We start from the raw sequence: 22,410 nt of genomic DNA, 5'->3' as shown, positions 1-22,410 counted from the left end.
TGAGGAACAACCTTCATATCCATGGTCTGCAGCGACACGGTGTGACTTGAAACGAGTGTTTTTTTAAACCGCCAGCGACCCAGTTATGTCGCTGTCCACCCAAGTGGTGCTGAAGTCAAAAGAAAAGTGCTCCTTAAACGAGCTGTCTTTTTTTAACCTAAAATTAACCATAACATTTACACCATATGAACCCCAAATTATTAAAATATTGTTTGAACAAAGTGATTAATATCCAGAAGGCAGAAAAGTTAAACAAGGTAGGCCTAACTCTATTCAACAACATAAGGTACCTACATGACCTTGTCAAAAGGCACATTGAACGAAACAACAACATGCTGAGACATGAGGATTTCCTGATCAAAACTAATGATATAAAACAAGAGACATATTATCGACATACAAATAGCATTTTGGTTAATAGATGGTGCATAGTATGCTTTTACAATGAAGGGTAATTACCTTCTCGCTACTGGGAAGCGTTCGTGTCCGTTGAAAAGTGTCTCCTCCATTGATACTGATCAGCTCACCATCAGCAGGTGGAAACGGAGTGGGGAAAACTACTACGTCACTCTTCAGTGTGTCAGAGCTGAAACACACGTCATACTGCTGAGTAGATTTGGAGTAAGACCAGCTCCCGTCAGGGTGGGTGGTGATCATGGGGGCGCTGTACCTGCTGAAACTGCTGTCTGTCCTGTGGCATTTTACAACTATTAAACTGACGAGGCTCAGTAGAAATATCACTGATACTGACACAATGGCGACGAGCAGATACAGATTTAAATCTGAGAAACTCTCCTCCTTTACAGGCAGTTGTCTGAAAGTTGTCTGCATGTCACCTGACCTTTCAACGATCATAACATCAATAGACACAGTCGCAGACAGGGATGGTTCTCCATTATCAGACACCAGAATGACCAACGGGTGAGATTTTAAGTCATTGTCACTCATGCGTCTCTTAGTCCGTATTTCTCCGTTGTTGGTTCCTATTCTGAATAGATTGGTCCCCTTTGGTTCAGAGATGTGATAAGAAAGCAGCGCATTATAACCAGAGTCGGCGTCTACAGCCCTGATCTTGGCCACAAAGTATCCCGCTTCAGCAGAATAAGGAATGTTCTCAGAATTAACGGAGCCGTGGTCGGAATAGGGCGGGAGAATCACAGGACTGTTGTCATTCTCATCGAGGATAAAAACGTTGACAGTGACGTTGCTGCTTAGTGGAGGAACACCAGAATCTGTGGCCTGAACTTGGAAATGGAACTGTTTTACTTCTTCATAGTTAAAAGACTGCATGCTATATATCCCACCAGTTAAGGAGTTTATGTTTATCATTGTAGACAAGGGTATTGCATTATTGCCTTCTAAAAATAAATAAGACATCTGAGCATTTTCATTCATATCAGGATCATGCGCAGTCAAGCTGGCAACAAGCCCTCCAACGGGACTATTCTCCTTCAGATAGACATTCATTATTGGTCCTGAAAAGCGAGGCGCGTTGTCATTCACATCAGCGACATACACAATAATGACACTGGTACTGGAAAGAGGTGGGATGCCTTCATCTGTAGCTGTAACGGTCACATTGTACTGGGAACCACTCTCTCTATCTAGAGATCCATCTACTACTAATGAGTAATAGTTTTTATAGGAGGATTTCAGTTTGAATGGAACAGAGCCTACTATTTGACAGTGTACTTTTCCATTTACACCCCTGTCTTTATCAGACACTGTTATTAGACCAACAGCTGTACCTGATTTTACATCTTCTCTGACTGCATTCAGCATTGAAGTCACTGATATTTCTGGGGAATTGTCATTGACATCCATCACTTCTATCAGGACTTTACAGTGTGTTGCACGGGGACTAGAACTACTGTCTTTGGCCTGTACTTGTAATTCAAACGCAGCATGCTCTTCGTAATCAATTGTTCCTTTAACTGTAATTTCACCAGTGACTGGGTTTATTTGAAAAAAGTCCCGTGCGTTTTCCTCCCCATGGCCTATCAAAGAATACATTATTTCCCCATATACTCCTGAGTCCACATCAGTTGCGTTAATTGTTATTATAGGTGTGCCAGCAGGGAGGTTCTCAAATATACTTATTTTATACAAATGTTTGCTAAATGTTGGGCTATTATCGTTTACATCTATCACATTAATAAATATATTTAATGTCCCGGATCGTGGAGGTTTTCCTCCATCAACACCAGTCAGAAGGAGCACGATAACCGCTTGTTTCTCTCTGTCTAAAGCTTTCTGAAGCACTAAGTCAGCAGACACCGTTTTCTCACCGCTCTGTACATCCAGAGAGAAGTGCTCATTTGGGCTCAGTTTGTAGGTTTTAACAGAGTTACTGCCTATGTCAGCATCATTAGCTCTTGGTAGGGGATATCTTTCACCTGGAGAGGTTGATTCTGTTATATTTAATGTATGATCACTTGTACGAAATGAAGGTGCGTAATCATTTATATCTAATACTTGGATCTCTAAACGATACATTTTGAGAGGGTTCTGTGAAATGGCCTCCAAGTTTAGAGAGCATTTTTGACTGGTCATACAAAGCTCCTCTCGATCGATTCTTTCTTTCACAAACAGAGCACCGGTCTTTAAATTCACATCAAAATACTTCTTGTTAGACCCGGATATAATCTGAAACATACGAGACTCCAGTTCTTGAACATTGAGATTGAAGTCCTTGGCTATATTCCCAACAACGGTTCCCTTGTTCACCTCCTCTGAGACAGAATAGACAATCTGACCGGAAGATAAATCCCAGAAACAAAGAAGCTGCACAACCGTAATCCAACAATTTCCACAATGCATGGAATGACCCATCGTTAAATCCACGGGAATCCCACACTTTCCGTATTCTATGAGAAAATCATGAAGATAATAATGCAAATATTTTACAAATATACTCTCACGAAAGAGCTGTCGTTTCAAATGGAATCTGGCTCTGTTATTCTGACAAAAGCCTGCAACAACACTGACTGATAGGCTCAGAAGGAGGGGCCCTAAAATAATTAAATCATGGGTTCATATCCACGGTCTACAGCGACACCCTGTGTTTTTCTTACTAAATGGACATGACACCGCTCAATTAGAAATAAGCACATGACCTACATCTGCATCATGTCTTTGCCTGAAATAAAACGGTTTAATAGTCTAAGTAAAAAATTCTGCTTCATTACAAGAAGAGGCAAATAGTACGCCAACTTATTTCACTTGTGGTTTACTCTATATAATTTAGAGACCACCTACCACTTTGACTAATCAATAGCACAACACTTGACATAGTTATCATACAGGCTTCCGCTATGGGTATTAGTAGTTGAAAAAGAAACAGAGAACTGAAGGTTATAACCCCTATGGTTGAATACATTGCAAAAGGAGATGGGTCACAACATTTAGGCAGTTCACAAAATGAAGCACGAAAGAAGATAAAGAAAAAGACGAATTCTTAATTTAATCATGTGGAAGAATGACTATGAGAAAACTGATGCTTAATATTTTGTGCCCGTTAATTCCAGTTATATAAAAGAGAAAGGTGTCACAATTTAAGGTTAATTGAAAGTCGAGAGACGTTAACACAACCCCTCAAAGATGACGAATTTAAAGAAAGAACAACAATGTATACTGCTCGTCATTCACCAATCCACTGGTGGAGATGGTTTCTGTCGCGGCATCGCAGTCCACTAGCATGGTGCTAAAATCACCAATGCTGGAATCTCGGCAGATTTCACGAGCTCTGTACTAAAACTTTAATGAAACATTAGAATATTGGTAAAATAAAAATATGTTCTTACCTTTTCAGTGTTGGGAAGCGTCCGTGTCCTTTGGAAGGTATCCCCTCCATTAATACTGATCAGCTCACCGTCAGCAGGTGGAAACGGCGTGGGGAAAACTACTGCGTCACTCTTCAGTGTGTCAGAGCTAAAACACACGTCAAACTGCTGAGTAGATTTGGAGTAAGACCAGCTCCCGTCAGGGTGGGTGGTGATCATGGGGGCGCTGCACCTGCTGAAACTGCCGTCTGTCCTGTGGCATTTTACAACTATTAAACTGATGAGGCTCAGTAGAAATATCACTGATACTGACACAATGGCGACGAGCAGATACAGATTTAAATCTGAGAAACTCTCCTCCTTTACAGGCAGTTGTCTGACAATTGTCTTTGTGTCACCTGTACTTTCAACGACCACAACATCAATAGACACAGTCGCCGACAAGGAAGGTTCTCCATTATCAGACACCAGAATGACCAACGGGTGAGTTTTTAAGTCATTGTCACTCATGCGTCTCTTAGTCCGTATTTCTCCGTTGTTGGTTCCTATTCTGAATAGATTGGTCCCCTTTGGTTCAGAGATGTGATAAGAAAGCAGCGCATTATAACCAGAGTCGGCGTCTACAGCCCTGATCTTGGCAACAAAGTATCCCGCTTCAGCAGAATAAGGAATGTTCTCAGAATTAACGGAGCCGTGGTCAGAATAGGGCGGGAGAATCACAGGACTGTTGTCATTCTCGTCAAAGATAAAAACGTTGACAGTGAAGTTGCTGCTTAGTGGAGGAACACCAGAATCTGTGGCCTGAACTTGGAACTGGAACTTTTTTACTTCTTCATAATTAAAAGAGTGTAAGCTGAATATTTCACCAGTTATGGAGTTAATGTTGACAATTGACGAGGGCGATATATTATCACTTTTACTTTCCGATAGAGAATATAATACATGCGCGTTTTCCATTTCATCTGGATCATATGCACTTACACTAACTATCAGACCACCCACTGGACTATTCTCCTTTAGAAATATGTTAATAAGATGTTCTGGAAAACGGGGTGGGTTGTCATTCATATCAGAAATGTATACAGTTACAACACTGGTGCTGGAGAGAGGTGGGGTCCCCTCGTCCATAGCAATAATACTGATGTTGTAGTGAGAAAATTTCTCTCTGTCCAGAGGCCCGTCCACAACTAAAGAGTAGTGATTTTTGTAAGAAAACTGCAGTTTGAAAGGAACAGTATCACTTAACTGACAATTCACAATTCCATTTTTACCCCCATCTTTATCTGAGAGCATGACTAAAGCAACAGCTGCGCCAGACTTGGCATCCTCTCTTACTGTGCTCATGAGTGATGTTATTGCTATCTCTGGAGCATTGTCATTTATATCCACTACTTCCACCAACACTTTACAATGTGTCGTTTTTGGAGGTTGACCTTGGTCTGCAGCCTGGACTCGCAACTCAATCCCAACGTTTTCTTCATAATCGACATTACCTTTCACTGATACATCCCCAGTATAGGGGTCAATAGCAAATATACTAGATCCTTTTGCATTCCTGTTACCAACAAAATAGTAAAGAATGTCACTGTTGATACCCTCATCCAAGTCTGATGCGGTGAGAGTTAATATTGTGGTGCCATTTGAAACGTTCTCCTCAACCTTCACTTTGTAAAGAGGTTTGCTGAAAATTGGAGTATTGTCATTAGTATCGAATACGTGTACAGTGATCTGTAATGTCCCAGATCTGGGAGGTTTTCCTCCATCAACAGCAGTTAGTGTGAGCTTCATCACAGCCTGTTTCTCTCGGTCTACAGCCTTCTGTAACACTAACTCAGCAGACAAACTCTGATCTCCACCGCTCTGTACATCCAAATAAAAATGTTCATTTGGACTTAGCTGGTAGGTTTTCATAGAGTTACTGCCCCCATCGGCATCCTCAGCCACTGGCAGAAGAAATCGCTCTCCCGCAACAGCGTTTTCAGAAATATTTAATGTCAGAGAATTTTCTATGAAACAAGGTACATTGTCATTTGTATCCAAAATCTCTATTTCAACACGAAAAACATGTAAAGGATTGTGCGCAATGGCCTGCACATTCAAATAACACTTCACATTGGTCTCACAAAGCTCCTCACGGTCAATTATCTCATTCACGAACAGAACACCAGTTCTTAGATTTACATCAAAATACTTCTTGTTGGATCCGGATACAATCTGAATCATACGTGACTCCAGTTCCTGAACGTTGAGATTGAGATCCTTGGCTATATTCCCAACAAATGTTCCCTTGTTCACCTCCTCTAAAACAGAATAGACAATCTGACCGGAAGATAAATCCCAGAAACAAAGAAACAGCACAATCCGAATCCAAAAATATACACAATGCACGGAATGGTCCATCCTTATACACAGACCTTCTGATTCTTCTGTGAGTTGTTTATGATAGATTTATAATATTGCTAAGCAACGTTTTTATGTAAAAAACTATCTCTCTATTAATTAGTATACAACGGTTGTGTCTACACACAGGCCTATCTCGAGTGCGTTCTCGTCTCAACAACTCGCTTGACTGTACCTGCCTCATCAGTGGAAGTGAGGAGAGGAAGGAGACGCCCCACATAGTTATCAACTGAATAATCACGGTCTACAGCGACACCAAGTGCTTTTACTCTGCTCTTAAAATGAATACAGATGTGACTGCATTAGTTATTCAAGATGTTGGTATCTATCAGAAGAGTTCATATAAAAAAGATCATCTAATGAACAACGCTTTGCATGATCCTCTCAAATGTCATTTATTGCTTATAGCCCTAAATCTGACAAACAGCTGATGACCAGTAGTCGAACTCAATGGTTAAATATTCTGTGGTGTGCATATATATTTAAATAACTTTACCAGTTACTGCGTCAACCATAAACCATTAAAAACTACACTAATTTGACAGACACAAAAGATGATCTGATATGGGAGAATATGAAACAACTTTCCTGCAAACTAATTGAGAAAACGTGAGCAAGAATTAGACTGACACAAATCAAAGCGAGAAGCCATATGTTGCTGTCCCTGGTGCTGAATTGTAACGCTACATTCTGCATCAATTTAGAGGATAATTTAAAAAAAATACCTATCCTAAACCGTACCCATACAATTGGAACCGTCTATGTAAATTGACAATAAATCTCGGGAATTTGAAAAATATAATGTACACACACAAGATAATAATCCTAATCAAATAAATCAAGACGTGACAAAAACATCCCATATCATGAACAGTGATCTTTACCTTCTCTGATCTCGGAAGCGTTCTTGTTCTTTGAAAAGTGTCTCCTCCATTAATACTGATCAACTCATCATCAACGGGTGGAAACGGCGTGGGGAAAACTACTACGTCACTCTTCATTGTGTCAGAGCTGAAACACACGTCAAACTGCTGAGTAGATTTGGAGTAAGACCAGCTCCCGTCAGGGTGGGTGGTGATCATGGGGGCGCTGTACCTGCTGAAACTGCTGTCTGTCCTGTGGCATTTTACAACTATTAAACTGATGAGGCTCAGTAGAAATATCACTGATAATGACACAATGGCGACGAGCAGATACAGATTTAAATCTGAGAAACTCTCCTCCTTTACAGGCAGTTGTCTGAAAGTTGTCTGCGTGTCACCTGTACTTTCAACGACCATAACATCAATAGACACAGTCGCAGACAGGGATGGTTCTCCATTATCAGACACCAGAATGACCAACGGGTGAGATTTTAAGTCATTGTCACTCATGCGTCTCTTAGTCCGTATTTCTCCGTTGTTGGTTCCTATTCTGAATAGATTGGTCCCCTTTGGTTCAGAGATGTGATAAGAAAGCAGCGCATTATAACCAGAGTCGGCGTCTACAGCCCTGATCTTGGCCACAAAGTATCCCGCTTCAGCAGAATAAGGAATGTTCTCAGAATTAACGGAGCCGTGGTCAGAATAGGGCGGGAGAATCACAGGACTGTTGTCATTCTCATCAAGGATAAAAACGTTGACAGTGACGTTGCTGCTTAGTGGAGGAACACCAGAATCTGTGGCCTGAACTTGGAACTGGAACTGTTTTACTTCTTCATAGTTAAAAGTCTGCATGCTATATATCTCACCAGTTAAAGAGTTGATGTTTATCATCGTAGACATTGGAAGGTTGTTGCTAGTTTCTGGCATTGAATATGTAACTTGAGCATTGCCATTGACGTCGGGGTCAATTGCAGTCAAGCTTGCAATTAAATCTCTCACAGGACCATTCTCCTTTAGAAACATGTTTATTGTTAGTTCTGAAAAGCGAGGTGGGTTGTCATTCACATCAGATATGTCTACTGTTATAACACTGGTACTGGAGCGAGGAGGTGTTCCCTCATCTTTAGCAATGATGGTGACATTGCACTGCGATGCGCTCTCTCTGTCCAGAGGCCGCCCACTACTACAGAATAATAGTTCTTATAAGTAGAAATAAGTTTAAAGGGAACTTCTCCGACTATGGCACACAAAACACGTCCATTTTTACCTCCATCTTTATCTAATGAATTTATAGATGCGACAACAGTGCCAATTGGAGAGTCCTCTTTCACTGCGCCCATGTGTGATGTTACAGCTATCTCAGGGGCATTGTCATTCTCATCAAGCACTTCAACTAAGACTTTACACTGCGTGCTTCGAGGAGGGACGCCTCTGTCCTTAGCCTGTACACGGATCTCAAATGCTGTACTTTCCTCGTAGTCTATTTTGCCTTTAGAGGTGATAACTCCCGACTGCGGATCAATGGAGAATATTTCAGCATGTTTTGCATCTCCCTTTGCCGTTAAGAAATACATTATATCTCCGTTTACACCCTCATCAAAATCAGTCGCATTTAAAATAAGAATTGTCGTTCCACTTGAGACATTCTCAGGAATCTGAACTTTGTAGAGTTGTTTGCTGAAAGATGGGGAATTATCGTTTACATCAATAATGTTAACAATAATCTGTAATGTCCCGGATCTCGGTGGTTTTCCTCCATCAATGGCAGTCAGCACAAGCTTGATAACAGCCTGTTTCTCTCGGTCTAAAGATTTCTGTAGCACCAACTCAGCAGACACCTGCTCTCCACCGCTCTGTACATCCAGAGAGAAGTGTTCATTTGGGCTCAGTTTGTAGGCGTTCACCAAGTTACTGCCAACATCCATGTCCTGGGCTTCAGGCAGAGAAAATCTCTCTCCTGGAGAGGCATACTCAGTAATATTACAAATATGAACTGTCTCTCGGAATGATGGTGCATTGTCGTTTATGTCTAAAATATTGATTTCTATGCGGTGGAGATGTGTTGGACCTTTCAAAATGGCTTCAACGTTTACAAAACACTTGACTGAATTCTGACACAGCATCTCCCTGTCGATTATTTCATTGACATACAGAAGCCCAGTCTTCCGGTTTACGTCAAAATACCTCTTATTCGATCCAGTTACAATCTCAACTCCTCTCGACTCCAAATCTTGCACATTTAGATTGAGATCTTTGGCTATATTTCCAACAACTGTGCCTTTATCCACCTCCTCTGAGACCATGTAGACGATCTGTCCTGAAGACAATCCCCATGAACAAAGCAATACAAAACACTGTATCCAAACATGTATTCTACGGTCACACAAATCCATCGCTGCTCAGTTCCTTGACACTGTAATCGAGATTAATCCCAAATTGATCAAATTGGTAGGCCTGCGATAAATCCGCGACATTCCACCCAGCCGATTTATCTGTGCAGCAAGGTATTCCAATGTGTTCTTAAACAAAGCCTCACTACTATGCTAACCTAGATCTACACATCCTGTAGCAAAGGATAGGAGGAGCCCGGGCTTTCTAAATTAGGTGCATTTCTATCGTGGTCAATAGCGTCTCCCAGCGTCGAAACACAATAATAGTAGCCCATTGCTGAACAGAACAAATGTAAAAACACTTCAATGTGAAAATAATAGTTACAGCCTGCGGGTCTTTCTATGTCCCTCTGTATACCCTCTGTGACTTCTAGGAAGATTTGAAATCACTTAAGCCCTAAAAGTCATTTTCACCATCATTGTAAAGCATTGGTTATTTTGTTGCTTTGACAAAGTCATTTCTGTAGATAATTATTTATTTCATGTGATTAGTGATTCAGTTTAAGGAGAAATAAACCTGTCTCTTATTTTAAGGTCAACCCTGTTACGTGAACTGAACTCGTATTTTAAAATTGTGAAACTATATTTTTTTAACCTTCACACTATCAACATATTTTACATACATGGAATATCAACTGGGGTCATTTTGACCCCAAGAAGAAACACATTTTAAAAAGCAACAATCAGTCAAATATAAACTTCATTTTTTTTCTAAACCAATTTAGATGTATAAATACAGTTATCAGAAATAAATCAACAATAAACAAAACAGACAGATATTTTAGCAAAATTACAGTTAATTTGCATATTTTGCAACACTAAAAATATAAACGTTTCATAAAGTGCAGCTTTTTTCCAAATTACAATAAAATCCATATATGTACTAAAAAGCTGATTGACCATCATTTGATTGTAGTATCACTTAGTTTTTCGAATGTTTAAGTAAATACTAATTCATGTGGTAAAAATGACTGCCATTTAAAGGGGTGGTACACAAAAATGCGAAATACACTTAATTTTATTGACAAAAAGTGATTCATTCATTGATTCTGACAGGCAATGACCAAAAATATGGCTTTGTTTTCTTTATTTACTTACCCCACTGCAAGCATTACCATTGCTGCTAGCAAAACAATAGGAGTGGTAGGGCCTAAGGCAGGACACTTAAAAAATAATGCCCAAATACTCAGTCACTTCAAACCAAATGTTATAGCAACCCAAATGCCATAAGTTCCACATATATACAATTGTAGGATATTGTAGGAACACTGATATTCACAGTGCCTTCAGAAAGTATTCAGACCCCTTGACTTTTCCACATTTTGTTATGTTACAGCCTCATTCTAAAATTGATTAAATAAAACGTTTCCTCAGCAATCTACGCACAATACCCCATAATGACAAAACGAAAACAGGTTTTTAGAAATTTTTGCAAATTTATTCAAAACAAAAAACAGAAATACCTTATTTACATACATATTCAGAAACAGGTGCATCCTATTTCCATTGACCATCCATAAGATGTTTCTAAAACTTGGAGTCCACCTGTGGAAAATTCAATTGATTGGACATGATTTAGAATGGCACACGCCTGTCTATATAAGGTCCCACAGTTGACAGTGTACGTCAGAGCAAAAACCAAGCCAAGGTCAAAGGAATTGTCCGTAGAGCTCCGAGACTGGATTGTGTCGAGGCACAGATCTGGGGAAGGGTACCAAAACATTTCTGCAGCATTTACTGTCCCCAAGAACACAGTGGTCTCCATCATTCTTAAATGGAACAAGTTTGGAACCACAAAGACTCTTCCTAGAGCTTGCCGCCTGGCCAAAATGATCAATCGGGGGAGAAGGGCCTTGGTCAGGGAGGTGATCAAGAACCCAATGGTCACTCTGACAGAGCTCCAGATGTCCTCTGTGGAGATGGGAGAACCTTCCAGAAGGACATCTCTGCAGAACTCCACCAATTAGACCTTTATGGTATTGGTCAGACGGAAGTCACTCCTCAGTAAAAGGCACATGCATGACAGCCTGCTTGGAGTTTGCCAAAAGGCACCTAAAGACTCTCTCTCCCTACCGTGAAGCATGGTTGTGGCAGCATCATGCTGTGGGGATGTTTTTCAGCGGCAGGGACTGGGAGACTAGTCAGGAATGAGGCGAAGAGCAACGGAGCAGAGTACAGAGAGATACTTGATGAAAACCTGCTCCAGATGGCTCAGGACCTCAGACTGGGGCGGATGTTTACCTTCCAACAAGACAACGACCCTAAGCACAACGCCAAGACAATGCAGGAGTGGCTTCGGGGCAAATGTCTCTCAATGTCCTTGAGTGACCCAGCCAGAGCCCAGACTTGAACCCGATCAAACATATCTGGAGAGACCTGAAAATAGCTGTGCAGCGATGCTCCCCATCCAACCTGACAGAACTTGAGGAGAGAAGAATGGGAGAAACTCCCCAAATACAGGTGTGCCAAGCTTGTAGCGTCATACCCAAGAAGATTCCAGGCTGTAGTTGCTGCCAAAGGTGTTTCCAAAAAGTACTGAGTAAAGGCTCTGAATACTTATGTAACTGTAATATTTCAGTTTTTTATTTTTTATAAATTAGCAAACATTTCTATTTGCTTCGTCATTATGTGGTATTGTGTGTAGATTGCTGAGGGAAAAAAACAATTTTAGAATAAGGCTGTAACCTAACAAAATGTGGAAAAAGTCAAGGGGTCTGAATACTTTCCGAAGGCACAGTATATAACATTTATCGTAGAATAACTACTTATGTAGAATACATACCAATACAGCACTATGTGTACATTTAGAAGGTAGCTGGTTTCTGCATTACAGTAATACTAAGTATATGTAAGGTCATTTTGTACACGGTCATACCTAGTTCTAACCAGTTATAACCATAGGCGAGTACATAAGGTGCTCCATCTCAGCAGATGATCTGTCTGTCTGGTCAAATCCATGATGCAGGTCCCCCTCCACCCTCTGAGGATGGGTATAACTTCATATTATGTCTCCAGAGAAACCTGGATTCAATCATTTTTTAGATTAGCCATAGAATAACAAATTTTCAGGGAATACACACCAATACATTTTTGTAGACACTCTTTTGCAGAGCGACGACAAGGGTAAATTAAGGTTAAGTGCCTTGCTCAAGTGTACATTGATAGCTTATTCACCTAGTCGGCTCTGGGATTCAAACAAGCAACCTTTCAGTAACTGGCCCAACGCTCTTAGCCATTAAGCTAACTGCAGCCCCATACAGCTTTCTGTGTAGATTCAGAGAGTACCTGAGTTCTGTGTTGCAGATTTATAAAATATTTATACCATTGGCAGACTTTCATAGGCACGAAAAGAAGGTAATTTTGGTTTTGCACACAGTCATATGATACGTGGTATAAAAAGTACAATCATAGGCAAATACATGGGGAGCTATATCTCTGCAGGTGATCTGTCTGTCTGGTCAAAATCACAGATACAGGTCCCCATCCACCCTCTGATGATTAATATTTTGTCTCCAGAGAAACCTAAGATAAAGATCCATCTAACAAATTACTATAAACGGAATTAGACGTTTTTGGCTGGGGTCAAAATGACCGCAAATGACTTAATAAAAAATGTCCATATTGATACAGAAACACTAAACAGTGATTTAATTTATTAAGAAAGAGTTGATTCACAAAGTCATGAAGATTTTGAAGAATTTAATAAACCACCTTTGGGCTATGATAACAAATATTCCTCTGAGGTCAAAATGACCCCAGTCGCCAGTATGAGGGTTAAATAATATTTTCAAAATAAATATTGAACATCTAATAGTAAAATCCTAGCGTAAAAGCAGGTGAGCTGATTCTACTATTTTTGGCCATTTTCTGATGTTTTGTGGTGGGAAACGGAGCGGTCAAGCATAACACGTCAAGCCTGTCACCCACAGCTAGACAAGCTAGAAATGTTTCAACAATTTAAATATTTTTGTGAAGCTTTCATTTAATTACCCCTCCCTGTTCTACACATCAACCTTCCATTCCCCCTGTCACAATGGGATTTATGGCTGATGTAAGTTGAAATCGCCAACCCTGTTACTTTTTTTGGCACTTAGTAGGCACTTACTATAGTAATTTTTCCTTCTTTTTTTGACCTCTTGAGGGGGGAAAACGTGTTTTTATGAAGTTGACCATGTGGTATTTATACCAAAATGTTAATAATATCTGAAATAAACATTTTTTTCCCCACCAAGTTACACTACCGAAAAGGGACTAATTTCTCGGAAGTCAATTGTTCCTGATAGCCACTCTGGCACAGGTGGGATTGCAAAAGTTAATATACACGTGCAAAACAAACCACTTTCCAAAATTGTATCTTGGGTTGGATCATTTGCCCATTAATTAGCAGTAAAGATATAACATACAATTAATCCTTACAGGCAAACTACCGTAAACGCAATCCATAGCTCCAACGCGTAAAATATGAGCACGGTAGTATACTCTCTATGCCTACATCCATACTCTCTGGTCACCTGTCTGCATGTATAGCCTACAGGTTACCAGTAACCCATGACCCGACATACAGTGCCCTCTAATGTACAAATTAAGTGGAATATACAAAGACAGACAACCACAACACAACAACCACATTGTTTATCGAAATGGAATTTAAACTGTTTCAAAACAACATTAGTAGAAAAATAAACAATAGGCTAATATAGAATTAGACATAATAAAGTTACCGGCATACCTTATCTGTGTTGGGAAGCGTCTGTGTCCTTTGCAAAGTGTCTCCTCCATTAATACTGATCAGCTCGCCATCAGCAGGTGGAAACGGCGTGGGGAAAACTACTACGTCACTCTTCAGAGTGTCAGAGCTGAAACATACGTCATACTGCTGAGTAGATTTGGAGTAAGACCAGCTCCCGTCAGGGTGGGTGGTGATCATTGGGGCGCTGCACCTGCTGAAACTGCCGTCTGTCCTGTGGCATTTTACAACTATTAAACTGATGAGGCTCAGTAGAAATATCACTGATACTGACACAATGGCGACGAGCAGATACAGATTTAAATCTGAGAAACTCTCCTCCTTTACAGGCAGTTGTCTGAAAGTTGTCTGTGTGTCACCTGTACTTTCAACGACCGCAACATCAATAGACACAGTCGCAGACAGGGAAGGTTCTCCGTTATCAGACACCAGAATGACCAACGGGTGAGATTTTAAGTCATTGTCACTCATGCGTCTCTTAGTCCGTATTTCTCCGTTGTTGGTTCCTATTCTGAATAGATTGGTCCCCTTTGGTTCAGAGACGTGATAAGAAAGCAGCGCATTATAACCAGAGTCGGCGTCTACAGCCCTGATCTTGGCCACAAAGTATCCCGCTTCAGCAGAATAAGGAATGTTCTCAGAATTAACGGAGCCGTGGTCAGAATAGGGCGGGAGAATCACAGGACTGTTGTCATTCTCATCAAGGATAAAAACGTTGACAGTGACGTTGCTGCTTAGTGGAGGAACACCAGAATCTGTGGCCTGAACTTGGAACTGGAACGTTTTCACTTCTTCATAGTTCACTGACTGCATGCTATATATCTCACCTGTGGCATAATTCACATTGACATGTGTCTGCGAAGCTGTAGGCCTATTTCTGGGCTCTAGTAAACTATATGTTATCTGAGCGTTTGCTTTTGAATCTGGATCCAGCGCAGTCACAGAAGATATCACAGATCTTGCCGGACTATTCTCTTTTAAGAACACGTTAACAGTGGGTTCCGGAAAGCGTGGCGTATTGTCATTGACATCAGAAACATGGACAGTAATAATGCTAGTACTGGACAGAGGAGGGGTCCCTTCATCTCTGGCTATGATTGTGACATTATACTGAGAGGTGATTTCCCTGTCCAGCGTTTCTCCAAGGACCACGGTGTAGTATTTACCCTGAGATGACTCCAATAGAAACGGCGAGACACCAGATATGGTACAATGCACATTCCCGTTTTTACCGCCATCCTTATCAATAATCGTGATTAGCTCAATTGCCGTACCCTTCTTTGCGTCCTCTCTCACACTCTCCAAAAGTGAGGAGAGTTTGATGTCCGGGGCATTATCGTTTACGTCAACTACCTCTACCAACACTTTGCAATGTGAGGCCAGAGGTGAGTGGCCTCGGTCCTGAGCTTCTACACGAATCTCATACGCACTGGTCACCTCATAATCTAAAGGTCCCGCTACTGTCATTTCCCCATTGCTCTGATTGATTGCAAATGTACCATAACCCCCCTTTTGTCCTTGTTTGCTGAACAAATACATTATTTCACCGTTCAAGCCTTCGTCTAGATCTGTTGCATTAAGCCTTAGAAAAGCAGTGCCAATTGGCGCAGTCTCTAAGACTTTTGCCTTATACAGGGCTTTGGAAAACACTGGCGCATTATCGTTTGCATCGAGTATGTTGACAATGATTTCTGTGCTCCCTGATCTGGGAGGCTTTCCTCCATCAATAGCAGTCAGCGTTAGCTTGATCGCAGGCTGTTTCTCTCGGTCTAAAGCTTGATTTAGAATTAACTCTGCTGATGGACCACTATCAGCCTCAGTATGTACGTCTAGATTGAAAAAGGCATTTGTGGAGAGTTTATATGCTTCAATAGTGTTGCTCCCTACATCCCTATCGTCAGCTGTAGACAGAGGAAATCTTGCTCCAGGTGAAGTATGCTCAGAAATACGAATAATCTGTGATTTCACAGGAAATTGTGGTGCGTTGTCGTTTATGTCTAGTATATTTACTTCAACATTGTACATTCGTAAAGGATTATTAACAATAACCTCCAAGCTTTCAGTACAAACAAGGCTGTTGGGACAAAGCTTCTCTCGGTCTATTGCTTCGCTAACGAAGAGAACGCCAGTTTTCAAATTGACCTCAAAATGTTTCTTATATGATCCAGATTCAATCTGAATCCTGCGCGCCTCCAGTTCAATCACTTTTAGATTTAGATCCTTAGCCAAATTCCCAACAAATGTCCCCGTTTTTACCTCCTCGGAAATGGAATAGGTCATTTGTCTAGAAACAGAACCCCGAAAACAAAGCAACAGCCAAAATATATTCACAATCCAACCCCACTCACGGTTCTCGAGTACAGCCATTGTTATATAATCCTTTTTAGAATGTAATCCATAGAGTGTGACAGAGAACAAGGAGAACCCAAGTAACGCAATGGATTTTTTTTAAGAAAGAGAAACATAATCCTCATATCTCCGTGCGGCACCTCATTAAGATTTCACTGACAGTCGGCGATGAGTGGGATTTTTGCTATTGTGCCAGGACCTAGGTGGAGTTCAAGATTAAATTGCTCTTGCTGGTAGACACTGACACCGTGTGGATAAGAACTGGTCCGACATAAGAGCATACATGCAAGAAAACCGTAAACTCAAAAACTGGCATAAACTAGAAAGTGAAGACAGAAAAGCATTTCTGCACAACAAATCATTGTAAATTCGCATGAAGGGGGAAATTATGAGGTATAATCAATTAATTGGCACATAGCCTAGTGAAAGATCAGTATCCAGGGCTTAAATAGATTTCTATAACTATCAGGTAGGCTACTGTAAAATGTGTTATGCAATGATTGTACCCTAACACAATTCACTTGATATTTGAGACGTTCTCACTTTAAGGTCCTAAATAAATGTCTAGTGGCTATGAACTGTAAAAAATCTGTGGAATAGAAAGGGGAAATAAAATATGACTGATGAAAATGAAGAACCCGGGAATCGGAATTCAGAACCATAGACAGCTCCTGGTTCCAGAGATCTGTAAATAACGACGAGATGTCTCTGCCCTAACAATGGGAGTCGTTGTCCCAAAGACGGGAAACCACACGATAGGCGTAGGTCCAAAATAGACCCATAGAAACGCATTGGATTTATTTTGGAAAGACTTTGGCGAGAGTGAAACCTCTCGCTTCGCTTCTTCCTCTCTGCTGATACGCAGTCAGATTGGTGGTTAAACCCGGACACAGGAGCGGCGCTCAGAGGCCAGATAAGTAAATGATCGCGCCATAGGACAAGCACACAGTTCTACATAGAGAATATTCCCTCATTCAATAGAAACAACACCGCAAACAGCAATGTAAGCACACATAGCCATCATTAATCCCGTATTGCGTTATATAGTTTATACATGCAATGTTAATACTGTAGTTGCACAAACATGCAGACACAGGATAGAGCGCACGTACACACACACGCACGGGTATTTACTCATACTAACCTTTAATTACTCAGTAAATTTCATCAATCATAGGATATCTCTTTCAAATCTAGAATTATCACATAGGAACGAACATAATGTAACATGATCACTGTCGAAGTATCACCAAGGTAGCCAACTCCTAGTTATTGTTTATGTTTTCACTTAACTTCTTCCTTTTGCTCGTCAGATGTGTTCTAAATATCTACCATGAGGATGGGCTTCCTCTCTAGTCTGAGGAGCATATTTCACTCTATGAGTGTTTCTGGAGTCTCTTTTCTGAAAGGTTGAAGTCAGTATGATCATGTACAGTAGTGAAGCAGAGTATCAGTATTGTTCAGATTTTCCTCAGGGCAGACTATACCCAGGCTGCTGCCTGCTCTCTTTATGTAGGCCAGAGCCTCATCAGCAGAAGATAAAGAGAGAGGAAGAGGGAGAGAGAGAGAGGGTGGGAGAGAGCTGGGCCATAGACCAAGAGAGGGCAGCATTCAGATAAGTCAGAGAGCTGAGACACAGACCAAGTAAAAGTCTGCCTATCAGCTATACGATGGAATGAATAATCAATGGTGCACTGTAAGAGCTCAGCTGTATATTTAAGCAATATGGCCAGAGGAGGTGAGGTATATGGCCAATAAGGCACCTTGGGTTTGTGATACATTGCCAATATACCACAGGAAAGGACTGTTCTTATGCACAACGCTACGCGGAGTGCCCGGACACAGCCCTTAGCAGTGGTATATTGGCCATATATCACAAACCCGAGATGCCTTATTGCTATTATAAACTGGTTACCAACATAATTAGAGCAGTAACAATAAATGTTTTGTCATACCCATGGTATAGGTCTGTCAGCTAATACCATCGCTGTCAGCTAATCAGCATTCAGGGCTCGAACCACCCAGTTTATTATTACACTTAGTGCAGCATGCACAAGACTCCAGTGGATGCTCCTCAGAGGAGGAAGGGGAGGACCATTCCAGGGCTGGCGTTATGGGTGGGTCTTAGGGGGCCTGTCCCGCCCTACCGTACCTACTTGCCCATCCAAATAAAACATTGAAATGTTGATCATTTATTTGACCGAAACAGCGCTCCTCTTTCTCAGTCTGTGTAGCCATGTATCTGATGCTGTCTGGACCAAAAGAATATGGTATGTCATACTATATCTGGTCAGACAGCATCAGATATATGGGCTACAAATAGTAAGACAGAGGGGGCGCTGTTTCGCTCCGGTGATAAAGTTTCAGCAGCAAGGAAGGACTCACTCTCGTCAGATTTGTCAAGAATAAGCACAATGTGTTTCTATGCGCATAATATGCAGACCTAAGCATGTCGTCTGCCTTCACACCTTTTGGACAAAGACTCCAATTGTTAGGGTGAAGACATTGTCATTGTCATTATATGCAGATTTCTGCTTTTAACCTCTTGGGAATTGGAAAGGAAAGCATACCCCTTCAAACATTCAACCTCCAGCTGTGTACCCCCTCTAGCACCAGTGTCAGAGCACTCTTAAATGTTTATTTTTTTGCCATCATTGTAAGCCTGCCACACACACTATACGATTATACATTTATTAAACTATTTATATACTATACTATACTATACATTTATTAAACACAAGAATGAGTGTGAGTTTTTGTCACAACCCGGCTCGTAGGAAGTGACAAAGTGCTCTTATAGGACCAGGGTACAAATCATAATATAATAATAGTCAATCATTTTTCTCTATTTAGCCATCTTACATGTAAAACTTTATTTGTTATTCGAAAATTGCGAATAACTCTCTACAGGTTAATGAGAAGGGCGTGCTTGAAATGATGCATATAACTCTGCAATGTTGGGTTGTATTGTAGAGAGTCTCAGTCTTAAAACATTTTCCACACAAAGTCTGTGCCTGTATTTAGTTTTCATGCTAGTGAGGGCCGAGAATCCACTCTTACATAGGTACGTGATTGCAAAGGGCATCAGTGTCTTAACAGCGCGATTTCCCGCGTGTTCTCGGGGTACTGAGAGCTGTTGGGTTTGCGCCAGACATAGAATTTTCCTTGATGGCCATCTCATCTGACCATAGTACCTACTTCCATATGTTTGGGGAGTCTCCCACATGGCTTTTGGCAAACACCAAACGTGTTTGCTTATTTTTTTCTTTAAGCAATGGTTTTTTTTTCTGGACACTCTTCCATAAAGCCCAGCTCTGTGGAGTGTATGGCTTAAACGGCAGATACTCCAATCTCCGCTGCAGAGCTTTGCAGCTCCTTCAGGGTTATCTTTGGTCCCTTTGTTGCCTCTCTGATTAATGCCCTCCTTGCCTGGTCTGTGAGTTTTGGTGGGCAGCCCTCTCTTGGCATGTTTGTTATGGTGCCATATTCTTTCCATTTTTTTAAATAATGGATTTAATGGTGCTCCGTGGGATGTACAAAGATTCAGGTATTTTTTTTCTAACCCAACCCTGATCTGTACTCCTCCACAACTTTGTCCCTGACCTGTTTGGAGAGCTCCTTCATGGTGCAACTTGCTTGGTGGTGCCACTTGCTCAATGGTGTTGCAGACTCTGGGCCCTTTCAGAACAGGTATAGTGAGATCATGTGACATATCATGTGACACTTAGATTGCATACAGGTGGACTTTATTTAACTAATTATGTGACTTCTGAAGGTAATTGGTTTCACCCAATCTTTTTTAGGGGGTTCATAGTAAAGGGGATGAATACGTATGCACACACCACTTTTCCGTTTAAAAAAAGAAAAGTTATAATTTTCATTTCACTTTTCCAATTTGGACAATTTTGTGTTTGTCCATTACATGAAATAAAAATAAAAATCTATTTAAATTACAGGTTGTAATGCAACAAATTAGGGGGATGAATACTTTTGCAAGGCACTGTATACAGTGGCAAGAAAAAGTATGTGAACCCTTTGGAATTACCTGGAATTCTACATAAATTGGTCATAAAATTTGATCTGAACTTCATCTAAGTCATAACAATAGACAAAGATGGTGTGCTTAAACTAATAACACACAAATTATTGTGTTTTTCTTGTCTATATTGAATACATAATTTCAACAATCACAGTGTACTGTAGTGTACTGTACTGTGAACCCCTAGGCTAATGACGTCTCCAAAAGCTAATTGGAGTCAGGTGTCAGCTAAACTGGAGTCCAATCAATGAGACGAGATTGGAGATGGTGTTTAGAGCTGCCCTGCCCTATAAAAAACACTCACAATTGGAGTTTGCTATTCACAAGCAGCATTGACTGATGTGAACCATGGCTCAAACAAAAGAGATCTCAGAAGACCTGAGATTAAAAATGGTTGACTTGTATAAAGCTGGAAAGGGTTACAAAATTATCTCTGAAAGCCTTGATGTTCATCAGTCCAAGGTAAAACTAATTGCCTATAAATGGAGAGTGACTGTGAGTGACTCCCTATGAGTGACTGCAAGAGCACAGCATAGAATGCTCAATGAGGTTAAGAAGAATCCTAGAGTGTCAGCTAGATACTTACAGAAATCTCTGGAACATGCTAACTCTGTTGACGAGTCTACGATACGTAAAGCACTAAACAAGATTGGTGTTCATGGGAGGACACCACAGAAGAAGCCACTGCTGTCCAAAAAAATATTGCTGCACGTCTGAAGTTAGCAAAAGAGCACATGGATGTTCCACAATGCTACTGGCTAAATATTCAGTGAACAGATGAAACTAAAGTTGTGTTGTTTGGAAGGAACATACAACACTATGTGTGGAGAAAAAAAGTCTGCCTTAGGGCCTGGACAGCTTGCTATCATCGCCGGAAAAATGTATTCCCAAGTTTGTTAACACATTTTGCCAGAGAATGTAAGGCTATCTGTCCACCAATTGAAGCTCAACAGAAGTTGAGTGATGCAACAGGACAACATCCCAAAACACTGAAGTAAATCAACAGAAAAACAATACCCCTTCTGGAGTGGCCCAGTCAGACTCCTGACCTCAACCCTATTGAGATGCTGTGGCATGACCTCAAAAGAGCGGTTCACACCAAACATTCCAAGAATATTGGTGAACTGAAACAGTTTTGTAAAGAGGAATCGTCGAAAATTCCTCTTGACCGTTGTACAGGTCTGATCCGCAACTACAGAAAACATTTGGTTGAGGTTATTGCTGCCAAAGGAGGGTCAACCAGTTATTAAATCCAAGGGTTTGCATACTTTTTCCACTCTGCACTGTGAATGTTTACATGATGTTTTCAATAAAGAGATTAAAACGTGTAATTGTTTGTGTGTTATTAGGTTAAGCAGACTGTTTGTCTGTTGTGACTTAGATGAAGTTCAGATCAAATTTTATGACCAATTTATGCAGAAATACAGGTAATTCCAAAGGGTTCACATACTTTTTCTTGCCACTGTACTGTATATAATCTGTTGTCATAATGTAGTTGTCTTTGTCCAGTGTAAGAACAACAACAATTAATTCTTCAGAAAATTAGCCTATTATTTGCGTGTATGTGACTATGTAATATTTTCCAGGCATGGACATTTTTGAATATGGGGTTGGCATGGTATATGTTCCTTGCAATTAATGTATGATGTCTTGCTGACTTCTTGTGAAAAATGAGAGATATGACCTCTCCCCTCATGCTCTCTCTCTCTCTCTCTCTTTTATCTCTATTGTGGCACAGCTTGTCTCCATAGCAATAGGAGTTTGAGGTGGGTCGCTATCCATGGTGCTGAACCTCAAGAGCTATCATTGAGGAAAATGCTGCCGATTGAAAGAGGAATGT

General features: G+C 40.8%; 2 protein-coding genes across 4 annotated transcripts in view; both read right to left on the bottom strand.

Moving 5' to 3' along the window:
- LOC124017536 (protocadherin alpha-C2-like) overlaps positions 1-16,676 on the bottom strand; it is a 68,708-nt gene extending 52,032 nt beyond the window's left edge. The window contains exon 1 of one of the 3 annotated variants that reach the window (XM_046332748.1): positions 14,165-16,676. In XM_046332748.1, coding sequence (XP_046188704.1) covers positions 14,165-16,549 — 2,385 coding nt within the window. In that variant the 5' untranslated portion in view covers positions 16,550-16,676. Of the gene's footprint in view, positions 1-459; positions 2,945-3,803; positions 6,344-14,164 lie in introns of those variants that run through there. The other 2 variants (XM_046332749.1, XM_046332751.1) reach the window with 2 other exon arrangements.
- LOC124017537 (protocadherin alpha-7-like) lies at positions 8,031-9,549 on the bottom strand. The gene has a single exon (XM_046332753.1). It carries the CDS (start codon positions 9,436-9,438, stop codon positions 8,128-8,130), a length of 1,311 nt encoding a protein of 436 aa, XP_046188709.1. The 5' UTR covers positions 9,439-9,549; the 3' UTR covers positions 8,031-8,127.
- Positions 16,677-22,410: the final 5,734 nt, after the last annotated feature.

This window comes from Oncorhynchus gorbuscha, unplaced genomic scaffold (genome assembly GCF_021184085.1).
Source record: "Oncorhynchus gorbuscha isolate QuinsamMale2020 ecotype Even-year unplaced genomic scaffold, OgorEven_v1.0 Un_scaffold_27:::fragment_2:::debris, whole genome shotgun sequence".
Taxonomy (NCBI): Eukaryota; Metazoa; Chordata; class Actinopteri; order Salmoniformes; family Salmonidae; genus Oncorhynchus; species Oncorhynchus gorbuscha.
The sequence above is the reverse complement of the archived record's forward strand: the minus strand, read 5'-3'. Positions and strand labels throughout refer to the sequence as shown.

Bases quoted from the DNA above. Each gene is read 5' to 3' on its own strand.
- LOC124017537 (XM_046332753.1), bottom strand. From the start codon at position 9,438: ATGGATTTGTGTGACCGTAGAATACATGTTTGGATACAGTGTTTTGTA.